The following is a 15,676-nucleotide window of genomic DNA, read 5'->3' as shown; positions in this document are numbered from 1 at the left end:
TTTTCTTGATGGTCTATAAGCTCAAAGCTCCTCACAGGTTAATGAGAAAATCAAGTCACCTGTGACGAAATCATTTATCTTGGGTAGAACCTTTGTGTTTCCTGTCAAAATCAATAGTTATCATGCAAATGTATAGAATGATCTCAGAATGTTAATCAAACAATTTGTTAAAAGTTAATGTGTCACTTATCTAATTATCATTACTGGAATATGTATGTTGAATAATGTATCTGTGTTCCAAAAAAAGGGTACAAAAAATAAAAGCTGAACCTGGACCTGTCGAAGCAGTCACTTCATGCAGAGCATGCCCCAGGCAGAAACATACACAGAGCTGCCTTCTGTCTCTCATTTCGCCTATCAGCTCCACCTACTGAGGACCCCTGGAGGCACGAGTGGGCCTGGACCCCGGCCCTGGCAGAAAATAATAAATGTTGGAGGGGATGTGGCAAAATTGGGACACTAATGTATTGCTGGTGGAGTTGTGAATTGATTGGACCATTCTGAAAGGCAATTTGAAATTATGTCCAAAGGGCTTTTAAAAATGCATACCCTTTGATTCAGCCATACCACTACTAGGTTTGTACCCCAAAGAGAATAAAAAAAGTGTTTGAAAAAAATTATAGTCCTGCTATTTATGGTGGCAAAAAATTGGAAAATGAGGGGGTGTCCCTTGATTGGGGAATGGCTAAACAAATTGTAGTATATGATAGTAATGGAATACTATTGTGCAATAAGAAATTATAAACTCCTTGATTTCTATAAAAACTGGGAAGATCACCATGAACTGATGCAGAATAAAATGAGCAGAACCAGGAAAACATTATACAGAGTAACTGAAACATTATGGGACAATCAAATGTGACTAATTGCTACTAACAGCAATGCAATGATCCAGGACAATTCTGAGGGACTTATGGGAAAGAACACTATCCACATCAAAAGAAAGAACTGTGGGAACAGAAATCCATATCATTTGGTTTCAATTTTTGTTGTTGTTCTACTTATATTGTTTTCTTGGTTCTGCTCATTTCACTTTGTAACAGTTCATATAAATCCTCCCATGCTTCTTTTTATTTTCCTTATTCACAATTTCATATATTCACTGGTTTATCAACTTCAAATGCCCTATTTTTCTATATGTGTCATTCAAAATATATTCATACCATCTTTAAATGCTGTTATTTGACATAGTTCTAAAGCATAGAGTTTCAAACTTTTTGGTCTTTGGATTCCTTAACTCTTGTTTATATGAGTTTTGTATCTATTAATATTCACATATTAGGAATTAAAATGTCTTATTTTAATTCCCCCCTCCCCCCAGGAGACCTAGATAAACTGACAACCACTGTTTTAGAGTATATAAAACTAAAACTAAGGGGGGAAATAGCTTCCTTAAATAGTGATGTTTGGCAACTTCTTTTAGAGCCTAGATGAAATATTTCAAATTTGCATAAGAAGCCTATCATTGGATACCAATCAGGTATATATGTTTTTGTTTGTTTGTTTGTTTGTTTGTTTTTAAACCCTTACCTTCCATCTTGGAGTCAATACTGTATATTGGCTCCAAGGCAGAAGAGTGGTAAGGGCTAGGCAATGGGGGTCAAGTGACTTGCCCAGGGTCACGCAGCTGGGACGTGTCTGAGGCCAGATTTTAACCTAGGACCTCCTGTCTCTAGGCCTGGCTCTCAATCCACTGAGCTACCCAGCTGCCCCACTCAGGTATATGTGTTGATGCTAATAGCAAGTGGGAAAATGGGTAGAAAGAATTCTTAGAATCAACTATTTTGTTTTTTAAGCCAGATTTGGGTAATCCATTCTTCAAATCACCCAGGGTGCCTTAAGGCAATGCTTTTGAATGTTAGAGAGAAAAAAATATACCGATTTATTTAAGTAGTATATCTGCTTCCTTCATTAAATGGTAGCTTGGCATAGAGGACAAAGCTAGGTTGATAGCCAGGAAGAGGGTTCAAATCCTACACATACTGACACATCCTGGCTGGGTAACCAAGTCACTTAAACTCTCTCAGGCTCACTTCCCTCATCTGTAAAACATAATAATGATAGCACTTAACTCACAGGGCTGCTATGAAGATCAAATGAGAAAACAGATGCAAAGTGCTTTGCGAAACTTAAAGTGGTATATAAATACTAGCTACTTTTGTTAATAGCAAATGGCAAATATTATTGCTAATAGTAGCAATAAGACAGGAGAAGGAGTTCATGGCATAAACTATAACAAAGAAGAAACAAAACTATACCTGTTTGCTGATAACATGATAATATGATGCTGATAACATGAAGAAACAAAGAAATTAAGACAATTAATAAAGTAGCAGGCCCATAAAATAAGGCCATAAAAATCAACAGCATGTCTGTATAACAGTACCAAACCCATAAGAAGAACTATTAGGAAGAAGAGCCTCATTCTATATAACTACAAAATACATAAAATATTTTGTAGTCAATCTAACAATGTACACAAGACCTAAATAGATAGTATTATACAATAATTTAAATAATTGGAAGCATATTTACTGTTCATGGCTAAGTTATGCCTACATAATGAATTAAATTATATCATCTATATTAATTTATAGATTTAGTGCCATAACAATCAACCTACCAAAGGAATACAATACATACAAACATTTTTAAAAATTCATTTTGAGGAAAAAGGTCTAGAATTTCAAAGGAGATAATTTTTTAAAAAATCAAGCTCCCAGGAGATAACTTATAGAGCTAGGTAAAATAATATAATTAATTCAAAGGAACAAACGATTTAGAAGAAATTCCAGACTCCAAATTATATTACAGAATACCAAAGAATTTAGTACTTCACTGACCGATTAAATAAGTATGAATCAAAACAACAGAACTCTACAACCCAGTGCCTGATAAGCCTGGGAATATAAATTAATTGGGGGAAAAAACTACTCCCAGCTTGATGAGAACTACTGAGAAAACTGGAAAAAGACTTGACAGGAATTGGGTTTAAATCAACATCTTATATAATATACAACAATAAATTTAAAATGTATATGTGGAAGAATATCAACGATCATGCCATAAAAAAAAAATTAGAAGAGAGCCAGATCAAATCTCTCACAATTATGGCTACAAGGTAAATTCTTTCTTTTTTTTAAAATTTTATTCCAATTACATTTAAAAACAATTTTTAACATTCTTCTTTAAAATTTTGAGTTTCAAATTATTTTACCCTCTCTCTTGAACCCTCTCTGAGACAGCAAACAACAAAATATATATTTTCATATATAATCACACAAAAATATTTCCATATTAGTCATATTGTAAAAGAAAACAGACCAACCAAAAAAATCCCCCCCCCCCAATAAAAACAAAGTGAAAAAGAGTAGGCTTTCAATTAGCATTCAGGTTTGTTTCTTTGTTTTTCTGGAGGTGGATAACATATTTCATCATGAGTCATAATTATTTTGGATCATTACATTACTGAGAATAGCTAATTCATTCACAGTTGATCATTGTACAACATTGTCATTACAGTGTACACTATTCTTCTGGTTCTGCTCACTTCACTTTGCATTAGTTCACATAAGTCTTTCCAAGTTTTTCTGAGAGCATCTTACTCATCATTTCTTATAGTACTATAGTTTTCCATTACAACCATGTACCACAATTAGTTTAGTCATCCCCCAGTTGATACTCAATTTCCAATCCTTTGCAACCACAAAAAGAGCTGCTATATTTTCATACATATAGGCCTTTTCCCCCTAAAAAAAATCTCTTTGGGATATAGACCTAGTAGTGGTATTGCTGAGTCAAAGGGTACATACAGTTTTAGAGCTGTTTGGGAATAGTTCTAAATTGCTCCCTAGAATTGCTGATCAGTTCACAATTTCATGAACACTGTTTTATTGTCCCAGTTTTCCCACATCCCCTCCAACATTTGTCACTTCAATTTTCTATTATTTTAGCCAATCTGATCGATATCAGATGGTACCTCAGAGTTGTTTTAATTTCTATTTCTCTTCAATAATGATTTAGAGAATTTTTTATATGACTATAGATAGCTTTGATTTTTTTACCTGAAAACTTCCTATTCATATCCTTTAACCATATGTCAATTGGGGAATGACTTGTATTCTCATAAATTTGACTCAGTTCTCTACTATTTTATGAATAAGGCCTTTATCAGAGAAATTTGTTGTAAATTTTTTACACAGTTATGACTTACCATGTATTTCCCCTTATCCTATTTTTCCTGTTTATCCTTCTCTGTCTCTCCTTTCACCTTGTCCTTCCTCAAAAGTGTTTTACTTCTGAGCACCACTTCCCCCAATCTTCCCTCCCTTTTGTCAGCCCTTCTTTTCTTTTACCTTTCCCACCTTACTTCCTTGTAGATTAAGGTAGATTTCTATACTTAATGGAGTGTGTGTGTATATATATATAATTCCATCTGAGCCAATTCTGATGAGAATATGGTTCAAGCAGTATTCACCACCACTGTTCTCATATTTCCCTCCACTTTTTAACCTATTTCAGGCCTCTTTTATGTGAGATAATTTACCCCATTCTACCTTTCCCTGCCCCTTTCTTACAATATATCCCTCCTGCTAACTTCTTAATTTAACTTTTTAAAATGTCATCTCATCTGGTCAATTCATACCTATGTTCTCAGTTTATGTATGCTCCTTTTAATAGCCCTAATAATGATGTTATTAGGAATTACAATTCCCATTGTAAACAGTTTAACCTCACTGATTCCCTTATGATTTCTCTTTCATGTTTAATCTATTTATGCTTCTCTTGAGTCTTATATTTGAAAGCCAAATTTTCTGTTTAGCTTCAGTGTTTTCATCAGGAATGCTTAAAAATCCTCTATTTCATTAAATATCCACTTTACCCCCTGAAGGATTATATTCAGTTTTTAGGGAGGTGATTCTTTGTTGTATTTCTAGCTCCTCTAGAGTATCATATTCTAAGTTCTCAACGCCTTTAGCATGAAAGCTACTAAATCTTGTCTGATCCCGACTGTGGCTCCATGATTTTGAAATTGTTTCTTTCTGGCTGTTTGCAATATTTTCTCCTTAACCAGGGAGTTCTAGAATTTGGCTATAATATTCCTAGGAATTTGGGGATCTCTTTTAGGAGGTAATCAATGGATTTTTTTTCAAATTCCATTTTGCTATCAGTTTCTAGGATGTTAGTGCAGTATAATTTCTTTTCTTTCTTTTTAAAAATCCTTACCTTCTGTCTTAGAATCAAAATTAAAACAGAAGAGTAATAAAGGCTAGGCAATTTCTTGAAGTATGAAGTTTAGGCTCTCTTTCTGATCATGGCTTTTAGATAGTCCAATAATTCTTTTTTTTTTTTAAACTTTATCTTCTGTTTTAGGATCAATACTAAGTATCAATTCCAAGGCAAAAGAGAAGCAAGAATTGGGCAACTGGGGTTAAGTGACTTGCCCAGGTCATATAGTAAGAAATAATCTGAGTCTAGATTTAAACCCAAGACTTTCTATCTCCAGTCTTGGCTCTCTATTCACTGAGGCATCTACTTGGACCTTCGTCCAATAATTCTCAGATGATTTCTCCTCAATCTGTTTTCTAGGTCAGTTGTTTTTCTCATGAGAAATTTCACATTTTCATCTATTTGCTCCTTCTTTTGATTTTGTTTTATTTTTTCCTTATGACTGATGGAATCATGGGCTTCTGCTTGCCCAATTCTAATTTTTAAAAAATTATTTTCTTCAGTGAGCTTTTGTACCTCCTTTTCCATCTTACCAATTGTACTTTTTAGAATATTCTTTTCTTCAGTGAATTTTTGTACAACTTTTTTCATTTGACCAATTCTTTTTAAAGAGTTCACTTCAGTGGATTTTTGGACTTATTTTACCTTTTGACCTAGTCTATTTTTTAGAATGTTATTTTCTTCAATATCTTTTGTGCCTCCTTTACCAAGCTATTGATTATTTTTCATTATTTTCTTATTTCACTCTCATTTCTCTTTTCAATTTTTCCTTTACTTCTTTTAGAAACTTGCCTAGAATACTGGGAAGTTAATTGACTTGCCCACGGTGGCACAGTAGTATGACTCAAAGGCAAAACCTGAACTCAGGTCTTCCTGACTCCAAGGTTGATTCCTTAAACATTATTCCAGCCTCTACAATACACTTTTCTTCTATGATAGTAATTCTTTACCTTCATCCCTGTCTGTTATTAATTGATAGTCAAAGCAAACAGAAGCTTAAGGATAGTTTAAATAAAAGCCATAATAATAAAAATAAAATAAAAAATAAAAGCCATGATGCTAAATTTTATTATCAAATTATCATATTTATTAAATTTTTCTAAAGCTTAGAGTATAGTAAAATTCAGTGATAATGAGTTTGAGTTCAAAAACCATATTTAATAATTGTACAGAAGGAACTTTCATGTACATATCTCCCATGTATAGAGATGCTAATGGCAAGTTACATTGAATAACATAGCTAGCCATGAATAAAAAAGTTATAGATAATATTTAACAAGCATTACATAGGCCAAGGGTTTTATTGTGGCAATAGTTTAATTAACTAAATAGATAATCTACATCAAAATGTGCATTCTACTCTTCAAAACATTACTTTCAATAGCTTTCATTCATGATTCAATTGTCATTACCTTTAAATGAATGTTGGCCTGAGTCTGTGGCTGTGGAGCAGAAGGGGCCTCACATACAATACACATAGGAGCATTCACTGGTACCATGGTTCTGCATTCAACACATATTCTCATCTGTATAGAAGAAGTAAGAGTTACCTTTTATTTTAGAAAAAAACAGACTTCAGTATATAAAATAAACTTTTAGATAATACTGAACTATAGAGGAAGTCATGTATGGTAAGTGAAAGGATTTCACAAGGGCTAAAACTAATGCAAATTCTTTAAGTGACAAAAACATCAAGTCAATAATAATACTTATTTGAACATATATTTTGATATTTTAAAATAAATATTATCAAGGTTATCTTATTTGTTTTAGCTTCTTCTGTAAACTGAAGATTAAGACAGGCTTCCCTCTCTCAATGTCAAATAATGAAGCAAGGCAAAAATGTCAGCTCAGTTCCTGAAATCTATGCAACATTTGCAAAGTACTCTATTCATTTTTCAGGATCAAGCTTCCTGTTTCAAACTGAAAGCTTCATTCTTGCCTTAGTATTTTCAATATCTAGGCTCAGAGCTTATCAATAATAATAATTTCTTCTTAAAAAGATTCTGATTCACCTCAGAACAGGATCCAAAAGGATTTTACAATAATGCTGATTTGCCTTATGTAATTCAACTCTGATTTGGAAGAACTACATATGGAAGAACTATTTTTGTTATCCATTCTGTCTTTTCCTGAGACTACTAACAAAGCTTTCAATTGTTAGGTGGAGATATTGACCTAGACTTCCCAATTTTTTTATATTGTTACTATTATTCCCATTTTACAGATGAAAATGAGGTAGCGACTAAGTGACATGCCCAGTGACACACACCTAGGTTATATTGACCAGAAACCCAGTCAGAGACAAAGACTGATTCAAGAAATATAAGGAGTTTTCTATTATATGTCTCAAGTAACCCATATATTTTATCTGTGTGTTCTGTCAGATGAAGTGGAAAACACTGTACCAAACAGAGCACTACAGAAGCCTGTATTAATTATCATGATAGTGTAGTGCTTTAAAGTTTATAATGCTTTCTTCCCAACACTGAGGGGTGGGTAGTTTCATTATCCCTTACAATTGCTTATGAAAATTATGAAAGTGCATCTGGAATAGTATGAAGTTATATCTTTGAGCCAATTTAGCATCAGCAGATCAAAATTTTAAAGATTTTTATTTTGGTTTTACAGTTTAATATGCAAAACTTCCAGATATGGTAATCAGACTCAAAGCTTATAGTAGCCAGTGTTTTTCTGGTTTTTAAATAAATTATTATATATTTAGTATGTGTGTGCAATCATAGAATGTGAAGTCTGCTCTAAAATGGATTTGAACCAGAAAAGATGTATATAGGCTTATATCAGATAATTGTTAAGTGTTATTGCAACAATATGAGAAAAATTATAATAGCTCTCCTGAAGCTGTGATTAGTGAGGTAAAATCTTTTGGGATTGTAATTTGATATACTGTGTGAGGATAGATAAAGGAAAAGTCAGACCCGCTGAGGAAAACAGTCATGCTTGCCTGTGTTAAGAGGGAGTTGAGGAGAAAGCTCTGGGGTGATGGTATATAGGTTAGTCTGCATGAGCTGGTGAACTAACCCTCAGGGAAACTTCCTTTCTGTCTGGGCAGAGTGCTAATTGCCGCCCTCTATCCCAGACTAGAGCCCTAATGGTGAACTAGACAAAGTAGCAGATTGTTAAAGGAATGAAAGGCAGATCCTCTAGAAGATGTTGCTCAAGACTGGTCAAGATGGATTGACTAGTTGACCTCAGAGGGAAACCCCTTCTTCCTGACAGAGAGACAATGGATGCTTTCTGTTCCTGTAGATTAGGGTGGAGGCAAAGGGGTAAGCAGAAGTCTGAACCAAGATAGAGACACGGCAGGAATGAGGATTGACTTTTGGTCAGGACTTTGCTTAACCTGACCTTCCCCAAATGTCCCTTTCTGGCCAAACCCTACTAGAGGGAGAGCAATAATGGACACCCCAAGATTTGACTGAACTTGGGGTTAAAGAGAGCTCTCCTCCCTAAGAAACCCTTCACCCTTCTTCAAATCCTTTCACCCTCTTAAATATTATCTGACTGAATTTGGTTATCAACTGAAAGGTGGCTTAATAAATAAATATCATGGAAAGGATTGGTAGAGAGGAAACAGTAGTGCCCAAGTCTAAAACACAGAGTGGTTTAGGGTCCCTTTTGGCCTAAGCCAAAAGTCAAATGGCCCTGGCCTGGAAGCTTTCTTTGACTTCTTCTTTTTCCTGTGCTGCTAATCTAAGCTAGTAATGACAGATTACAAATATCTTTAGATGTAGCTAGCACAGTGAAAGAAGTTTCTTTCTTTAGGCCTGGCTCAGCCTGCCTTTCCAGGCAAAACCCCTCAAGAGACTAAAAGTTCAGCCAACCCACTTAATACTTTGCTGTCCACAAACAACAGGTACGATCCACAAGCCTTGTGATCAAAGGAAAAGGTTGAGAAATCCTCAGGGATTGATGGAGGTGGCAATAGGATCTCTGTTCAGTCCAGTATCCAGTAACAAACCCCTCCCCCTTGACAGTTTTTCCCCAGAACTCTCTGCTCTTCAACCTTCCAACTGTCCTTAGTTGTCACTCATGCCTCTTCTCAACATTCCATCTCATCTCTGTGCAAAATTTCACTTATACCTGAGATTACTGGCAAGGTCTCAATTTCTCACACAAAGGGCATTACTACTCTCTGCCTAAGGTCATTACTGCTCTCTGCCTAAGGTCATCATTAAACTTCGAGGTCCCCATCACTCTGAAGAGCAAAAAAGTCTTTGTAATATTATGACTAAAATATCAAACCTTCTTTTCCCTAAGTTATGCAGATTAGCTTTCTCAATTTGCTCACATCTGAAAAAGCAATCCCAATAATGTTCTTGTGTGAAGTCATGTCATAAACATCATCCTGTGGAAAAGTTAACACCTGCCGCCAAGAATGCTATAATGCTTAGTGTTCTACTCTCTCTAAAAGTCTTTCTTTTTGTCACAATAAACTAAGATTATAGCCCCCAGTCTTGCTGCTGTTTCTTCTACTCAGCCCTTCTCAAAGCATGTTGTCCCCTCCTTTCCTGTCCTTCTTATCTCACTTTCTCTTTAGCTGCTAGTCTCCCTAGCAGGCTAACTCTCACTCTCCATGGCCCTCAGATCTAATCATTCATCATAAGACACCCACAATTCTGAGTTTTTAATTTCAGATATGATTAGCTAAATTGTCATCGAGCTAGTAATCCTCTATGTAAAGGAAAAGAGGATTATCTGAAAACTACTATAGGTGGATGTTTGTGACAGTTAAGGCTAGGAGGACAACTTCACACAGAAGAAGGTAGTAGCCCCTTGACTCAATTTCTCCATTGTGCTGTTTCCTTCTAAACAGGAAATCTTCCCTCCTGGTTAATTTTGAAGTTGGCAATGATATCCTATGAGTAATGTGGAACTTTTCTGAATGATTGGATGTTTCAAAATAAAGGCTAACTATGCCTGGAATCAGCGTTAAGAAAGCATTACATTTATGCCAAGTTAGTCTGTGCCCTTGAGAGACAGTTTCAGAATTGCTATAACCATGTTATAATCAAATAAGAATAAGTAAAATATAAAAGTTTATATACAAGATGAATTCTGCTGTTGCAATACTAAAGATTTAGTTACTATAGTACTATAATCAGTTACAAGTATGAACGAATTTTACTATTTGGAATTTGTTGTCACTAATCAGTATATATTCATGTATAAGATTAGGTCTTTAAACTATCTCATTCCTTCTAGATAATTGTATATTCTCAAAAGAGAAAAAACAACTAGGAGAAAAATTTGATGCTACAAAGATGAAAGTTCTAAATTTTAATGTAGTAAAACATCACTTTGAGAAAAGCAACAAGATTAGACTATGTTCTCTATAAGGATAATATTAGAAATTGGGTCTTGTTATATTAGTTTAGAGATAAGTAGAGAAGTCGGCTTGTAAAAGAATTGGAATTTCAAACAGAGCTGAAAGTGTCATTTTCAAGTCTAATCGTTTTTCAGTGTGGCAGTTGATCTCTGGCAGTTGGCAGAGTCATACTCTCTCTCTCTCTCTCTCTCTCTCTCTCTCTCTCTCTCTCTCTCTCTCTCTCTCTCTCTCTCTCTCTCTCTCTCTCTCTTTCTCTCTCACTGTCTGAGGTAAAGACCTGAAGAAGTTAAGAGTTTTACTTTTCCAACTTGGGAAACACTAGTGATTTTCTATTGCTGTTTTTATAAATTGGTTTATATCTGAGAAGACCAAAGAAAGATCTGCAGGGGTTCCTCTGTTAAAATATCCAACCCAATCCATTTTGCAGCACAGTCAATAATTCGATCAAGGAAAGTGGAAGGAGTCTTTTCCACTTTCTGATTTAGGCTTTAGGCTTTCAAATTTAGACCGGGTTCCTGGACGTCTGGAATTTTGCCTCATAGTTTCAATTATTGCCTCCCTGGCTGTAATTAAGTCTCTGTATCTTGCAACAGAGTTAACTTCCCATTCAGGATCCTCAGTTGGCCAATCAGTAATTCAGGGGTTCCTATTAGTGTCCTCTCTAATCTGATGTTTCTCCCTCTTTTAAGAAGGATTGTAAAGCTTAATTAAGTGCTTAAACTGCCTTACAACTTCCATTGGTTCTTCTTCATATTTTGGGGTATTTTTCTTAAAACTGTCTATATCTTGTGTAAACCTTTTATGGAACCTGAGATTTACTATACCATGCTCTGGGGACAATATGGATACCTCCCTTAAAGGGAATATATGAGCTGATGTGTTTTCTAATGCTTCAGTTTCCATTTCACCTCCAAGTTATAAAAATAACAAAGGCTAGCTGGTTGAATCTCAACAAGAATCAAATCAGGACTCTGAGTCTTAGCAGAAGAGAAAAATTATATAATTGATAACTTAACCAAAGAAATCAGAGAGCTTAAACAAAAACTGAAATTCAGTGAAGTGTAGGAAAAAACAGTAGCTGCACTAAGAACTTATAGACAACCCAGAAAATAACTACAATCCCAGACAATACAGACAAACCCCGAGATGTTATCTTTGTGTCATCTCATGAGAGAGTACAGATTTAGGAGACAATTTTTTTTGACAAAACTTCAGGGGAAACCAAGGCAATAGGTTTAACTGATTTAATGGATTCAGGCAAAATGGATATGGAAATTATGGGCTTAACAACAGATTCAATAATGGATTTAATAATGCATTCCAGTATGGGAGACCAAACTACCCAAATTACTTTGATACTGGATGCTACCATAATTCACAACAAATCCCAGACCGGAATTCCATGAAAGAGTATATATCAAAGCAGGTGCTTGTCCAAAATGTGATGTTACAAAGATGAAAGTTTTAAATTTTAATGTAGTAAAACATCACTTTGAGAAAAGCAACAAGATTAGACTGTGTCTCTAAGAACTAAGATATATACATACATATGATTGCCTTTCAAATGTTTCTATTAAGATCAATGATGAAAAGACAAGTAGATGGTTATCTTCATAAAGTCTGAACTGGTTTTCACCATTTGAATTAGTTACTGGAAAACTAAATTGGAGAGGAATACCCTTCTAAAACTGTTTTGGGAATGAGGCCTATTTCAGAATTTCCAAGGGAATATATCTCCAAATATCATCTAAGTACATGAGACAAACCAAATAAGTTGATTAAAAGTAGTTTAATATATAATATGACTTAGTTTACTTATAGAGACAGTCTAACTAGGTTTGTTTCCTTAGGATACATATGAGACTGTTTAAATTTATTCAATTTGTATTACATTGAAGGGAGAATTGTCTCTTATTTTAACTTTTGTGAAACCTATGACAATATGTATTCTTTCAGTTTCTGAGAAGTCTTCATGTATTGGGTGGATCAAGTATTTCTTGGTATAAGCCTAAAGCCCTTGACTTACAGTCCCTGATGCTTACCCAGTTTCATTCCTCTAACTATGATTTGACCAATCTGGTCCCTATTGCACTTGGAAGGAATTCTTTTAAGCTCTTGATAAGATGAGCAGTGAAGTATTTATCTTCACTGACTTAGGTTATTTTAAATCTTTACCTAGCCATCTGCTTCTGTAATTGTGTTTCTGCCAGTATATATAGGAAGTGGGAAATTTGTGCAAAAATGTTTAGCATTGTTTAAACCTATCCCTGTGTGATTGAGAAGCCAGACCTGTTGCTTAAAGACCAGATTTGATTTATATTTAATTCACGACATAGGCAATGCTGACTAGAAACCCAGTCAGAACTAAAGACTGACACAAGGAATTTGAGTTTTATCCTATTGTATGTCTCAAGCAACACATCTGTCTTATCTTGATACTGCCTCTGGGTTGGTCAATTAGCTATTTTCCCCTGTTGCTTTGTTTGAATCCTATATATAATGTATAATTTACATACATTCGGGAAAGGGGGAATGGGTTACACCTTTTTTGGCTCTTCCCTCTGCTGGAAGACTTAAAAAACTTCTTTCTAAATTATTTCAGTTTAGAAATCTTTTGTTCTCAGTTAACAAATGAATACTGAAATAGACACTGAAAAAAAAAAAGATAAAATCAGGGGCCCAACATAATCTATTAGTATATTTGTTAAATGTGATCTTTGGATAAAAAAACACATCTACTAGGAGGCATTTCGCTCAAGGAAAGAACATTTGTCTTAAAGGAATCTTTGGATTGACTCTTTTCTACAGTGCTAAAACAAAGAACTCACAAGGCAAACAAAAATTGAATTAACTATGAATTAGTTTTGCCTCTTATCCAGGACTGAGTAAAAGAAGACAATCACATCTTAAGTACCTTTCCAGTCACTCTAGTCTCTGGTTATCCTGTGTTTCCTAAGATCCCTCTTTCTGTAGTTCAGTGGGAAGTCCCAGTGCTTTGGTTCTATGTGACTCCCTGAGATTAATAAATCCCAGAGCCATAGCTCTGATGGTTTTCTAGATAATCTCCTTGCCCTGATTAAAGATATGCTGTTATAACTACTTTGGTAACATAATTTTTACAGGTTGACATAAGGAATGAGTAAGAACTAAAAGAAATTAAAAAGTAATCAAAATACTTTAAGGAAAACTCAGTCTTAGGTTTGTTTATTTATTTTTGTTTGTTTGGTTGTTTGTTAATAAGTCTAGAAAAGCTACTTCCAATATTCTCTAGGACTGTGACAGCGAACTTATGGCAAGGGTGCTGTAGGTGGCACACAGAGTACTCTCTGTGGAAAGGCAGCTACTCCCCCCCCTCACCCCACCAAGAGTTCATTATTAGAAAGGCAGAGGGACTAGGACAGAGCTCCTTCCTCCCCCCTTTCCACAGTTGCTGACAACATTTTTTTCGTATCACCTGGCCCTCTGCTAAGCAACCCAATGGGAGTGCTTTCACTCTCCCCTGTGTGGGGTATGCGGGGGTGGAGGAGTGTACCCAACATGTAGTGGGGGGAGGGGCATGGCACTCAGTCTTAGGGGCATGGGGGGCTCTTAATCTGGGTAGTGGGGTGGGATTGGGGGTGAGGCCTGGCATTCCTTCTCTAAAGGGCTCCCCATCACTGCCCTAGGCATATATACCATGAAAAGTTTTCATGCTTCACTTCGTTGACAAAATATATTCCTACCAAAAAAACCATGAACATGGGCCAGGACTTTAAAAAATATGTATGCTACACAGTGTTCTTTTCTTGAGTGGAATGCCAAATAGATGTGTTTTTTATCCAAAGATCATAAAACTGACATCTTAACCTCTACATAAAATTCTAAAAATTGAACACCACTCAAATTCACTTAAGAGACAACAGAATCTGACAGAAAATCAGCAGTCTTCCTTTTTTTGCCAAATGAGTCATGGAACTGACCTCTTTGTTATATCAAGTTAGTTTCTTAATTGGGGGGGGCTATTATGTTATTCCAAAATTACATGTTATAAGGTATAACATACTGATATATATGAAAATATTTATGATGGGAATTTTTTTGTCATAAGCCTTTTAAATCTAAGGTGATGGATTTGCTGCTTAATATCAGACTTCGAATCCCTAGAAACCATTTTTTCATTCCTAAAGCAGAGATCTGTCCTGTTATTCCCCTGCTTCAGTGGCTTCCTATGGCCTCCACCTTAAATGGTGAACTCCTCTCTTGGATTTTAAAGCCCCTCAGAAATGCCACCTTATTCTTCTTCACATATTCTAAATTCCAGAGAAATTGTCCTATGTGTCATTCCTAGAGCCTGGCATTATCATTTTGTACAGGCTGTTCCCCCATCCCTGGAATGCTCTCCTTCTTCACCTCAGACTCTTGGAATCCCTAGTTTATTTCAAGGCTCAGCTCAAGTGCCATCTCCTACCTGAGCCTGATCTTCTCTCCCCTCCCCCCATGAATTTGCTTTGTTTACTTTCCACTTTATATTTACCTATTTGCCTATGTCTCATTCTACTCTTATTTTCATCCCAGCCCAGTAGGATGAAAATTCTTTTGAGGGCATGGACTGTCATTTTTTCTTTTATATTTATACTTCTTTGTACACAGTTGGCACTTGATCAATATAGTTAGGATTGAACTGAATGGGGCAAACTTCTGCAAGAAGACTACAGAGGAAAAGATTCCTAATTTGGCTCAACATTACTAAAGAGAAAGATCCTGGAGTCTTCCTTCTGTTGCACTAGAATGGAGGCCTGGACAAAAAAGTCTGGCAAATAGGCCAGGAAGTAGGGATGATGGTTCTTCCAGGGAGCAAAGGAGAGTAACCACTCACCCCAAGGGAATCTAAGACAGGAGGCTGTGCCTACACCCCTTTCAGGAGTGCTAATGGAGAGCAACAGCACCCTCTTCTGGGATCTGTAGAGAACTGAGAGGCCAAGCTGAAGACCAGGAAGCCCCTGGGGCCATAAAAGAGAACGCAGTCACTTTCCATGAGCTCTGAGGTGACTGATTTGTTTTCTCCTGCCCCACAGAATGTCCAGGCCCTTCCTGTTATATGAGAGACTGTAACAGCAA

The 15,676-nt window shown here is 35.7% G+C and overlaps 1 protein-coding gene across 2 annotated transcripts in view; it reads right to left on the bottom strand.

Annotated features, from left to right (window-relative positions):
- Positions 1–15,676, bottom strand: part of DZANK1 (double zinc ribbon and ankyrin repeat domains 1) — a 146,670-nt gene that overhangs the window by 72,219 nt on the left and 58,775 nt on the right. For both annotated transcript variants that reach the window (XM_007476646.3, XM_007476645.3), the window contains exon 9: positions 6,642–6,755. In XM_007476646.3, coding sequence (XP_007476708.2) covers positions 6,642–6,755 — 114 coding nt within the window. The remainder of the gene's footprint in view (positions 1–6,641; positions 6,756–15,676) is intronic.

Source organism: Monodelphis domestica, chromosome 1 (genome assembly GCF_027887165.1).
Source record: "Monodelphis domestica isolate mMonDom1 chromosome 1, mMonDom1.pri, whole genome shotgun sequence".
NCBI classification, from domain to species: domain Eukaryota; kingdom Metazoa; phylum Chordata; class Mammalia; order Didelphimorphia; family Didelphidae; genus Monodelphis; species Monodelphis domestica.
Note: the sequence above shows the minus strand (reverse complement) of the source record. Positions and strands in the feature narration are given on the sequence as shown.